At 36.0% G+C, this 2,611-nt stretch overlaps 1 protein-coding gene across 1 annotated transcript; it reads right to left on the bottom strand.

Annotated features, from left to right (window-relative positions):
• Positions 1–541: 541 nt before the first annotated feature.
• Positions 542–1,477, bottom strand: LOC128562449 (olfactory receptor 6C2-like). The gene has a single exon (XM_053557401.1). The coding sequence runs from the start codon at positions 1,475–1,477 to the stop codon at positions 542–544; it is 936 nt and encodes a 311-aa protein (XP_053413376.1).
• Between the last annotated feature and the right edge of the window lie 1,134 nt (positions 1,478–2,611).

The following is a 2,611-nucleotide window of genomic DNA, read 5'->3' on the forward strand; positions in this document are numbered from 1 at the left end:
TAATGGTGCTTTGAAAAAAATTAGTTACATAAGATTATTAGTGGGCTAAAGAAGTTCGAGGATATTACTAAATTTCATTGCTTGAAACTTTCCCTCTTAAACTTGGAACTCAACAATTATAACTTAATAAATTAAAATATTTAGCTCCATTAAGACCAGAAGAGGTAATGAGAACTTTAAATCAATTATTTTCTTGCAAGTCCAGGAAAATTTAAGATAAGCTGTTTGTTTCCTTGCTTGATGTGCATTTGTTTTATTTTGTTTTGTTTTTAATTTTTATTTGCTAGATTAGAAATAAAATTAGGCTCACATTTTACTGAAAACATATTATCATGTCTTCTAATTGGAATCTTATCATGGAAGAGGTTTGTTTGCAGGGAGAATTAAAGGTGTGAACTTGTGAGGTGGAGAGTATTTGTTCTGGGTTGAATAAATGTTTGAGAGGGTTATCCTGGCTAGAGATCAAATCACAAAGACACAGATCTGAAGCTTTATGGTTTATGCTTATCTTGGTATTTTACTTCTAGACTTGAACATTCTCTTACTTCTTTAAAACCAGTACGACTTTTTTGAAAGAGTCACTGAACGCTCGTCTCACTTGTTTGTTTCTCAGAGTGTAAATGAATGGGTTCAATGCGGGAGCAATGGACGTCATTAGTACTGTCACACCCTTGTTAATAGCCACTGATTCCTTTGCCGAAGGATTGATATAGATGAAGATGCAGCTTCCGTAGGAGATGGAGACCACGATCATGTGGGAAGAGCAGGTGGAAAAAGCCCTTTTCCTTTGCTGAGCAGAAGGGAATCTTACAATGGTCTTGATAATGTATATGTAGGACAAAACCACACCCAGAAGGGTCAGAATGAAGGTTAGCACAGCACTGACAATCACCAACTGCTCTATGAGCCATGTGTCTGAGCATGAAATCTTCAGGATAGGAGATGCATCACAGAAAAAATAATCTATTACATTTGAGTCACAAAATTTCAAATTTAGGAACAGGGTAAATGGTGGGAGTATAGCCAACAATCCACCCATCCAACAGCAGATGACAAGGCTTCTGCAGACTCTGCTGTTCATGATGGTCACATAATGCAGGGGTTTGCAGATGGCCACATAGCGGTCATAGGACATGGTGGCCAGAAGAAAAAATTCTGTTACTCCAGAGACATCAGTAAAAAAGACTTGAATGACACAAACATTATAAGTAATTGACCTATCACCTGTTGCTATGTTGTACAAATATCTAGGAATGCAAGCAGATGTGAATGAGATTTCTAATAAGGCGAAATTTTGAAGGAAAAAGTACAGGGGTGTTTTAAGGTGAGAATCCAATAAAGTGAGGGATATGATGGTCAGATTCCCAGTTATACTTAACATATAAGTGAGAAATAAAAAAAGAAATACTGGAACCTGAAATTGAGGGTCTTCTGTCAGTCCTAACAGGATAAAGGTTGTTATTGTGTGATTTTTCATCTCTGACTATTGAATTTTATTCAACCTTGCTGTAAAATTTAGAGATTATTTTACTTGAATAAAGTGATATCAAAGCCAGATAGCAATAAATAGTTGACTACTGGAGACAGCAAACTAATTCACATGTATTTCTTTTGTAATTGATATTTCCAATATTTGGGTTTGGCTGTACAATTGTCTATTCTATTGTTTTGATAGTTTGTGATAGAATTTCAAATATATCTTAAAAAGTTGTTCTGCCATTCCAATTTCCTGTGTTTTTTTTTTTTTTTTGGCTGGGGCTGGGTTTGAACCCGCCACCTCCAACACATGGAGCCGGTGCCCTACTCCTATTGAGCCACAGGCGCCACCTCCAATTTCCTTTTTTGTTTCACATTTGTAATCAATACGCAAGCTTGAATTTTTCCACGTGACTAGATTAGACCCACAGTATATTGTGATTCCACAAAATTTTAATTTCTTTTATATCTAAGCTTTATTATGTGTTTTAAATGTCAATATTTTGATGTACTAATATTTTAATATAGTTCCTAGCTTTGGTCCTTGATAAAATGTAAATATGTAACAACTAATCTGGGCTCTGTACACAGGTTTGGTGGATCCATTTGCAGCTTGTATTTCGTGTTTTGCAGAAACACATGGCCAAGCGTGTGTTTAGGTTGTTTTGTTTTGTTTTAAAATGCAACTTCACATTGTTGAATCACTCCTCTGACTCTTCGGATTTTTCTCTGTTAGTTTGTAATTTATACTTAGCATCCACTGGTGTACACAATACAGAGAGTTTTAATGCACAGTGTATCAATATTTGTCATACTTGGTCCGAGGATATAAAGCTGGAAAAAAACATATTTATTTTATACTTTCAGTCTTTTCAGTACGGAAAGGTCCTCAACACCTTGTTAGTATCATGTTCAAAATGAAATTAGCAATACTATATATACTTTCCATGCACCGTGTATGTGCTTTTCACATCTAGAAAGGCTCCTAAGACTCTACCGTCAGCGCTGGCTGCTCTGTGTGTGTGCTCCCCTGGCAAGAACTGTGACCTCTATTTTAGCACTTCTTCTGAGAAGGCAAGTTTGTTGAAATCAGAGACTGTTGTCTTTTTTTTTCCCCTGGGATAGCTACCAAAAC

The sequence above is a fragment of the Nycticebus coucang genome, chromosome 12 (genome assembly GCF_027406575.1).
Source record: "Nycticebus coucang isolate mNycCou1 chromosome 12, mNycCou1.pri, whole genome shotgun sequence".
NCBI lineage: Eukaryota > Metazoa > Chordata > Mammalia > Primates > Lorisidae > Nycticebus > Nycticebus coucang.

What these genes read in the sequence shown, in the direction of transcription:
- LOC128562449 (XM_053557401.1), bottom strand. Translation starts at nt 1,477, where the DNA reads ATGAAAAATCACACAATAACAACCTTTATCCTGTTAGGACTGACAGAA.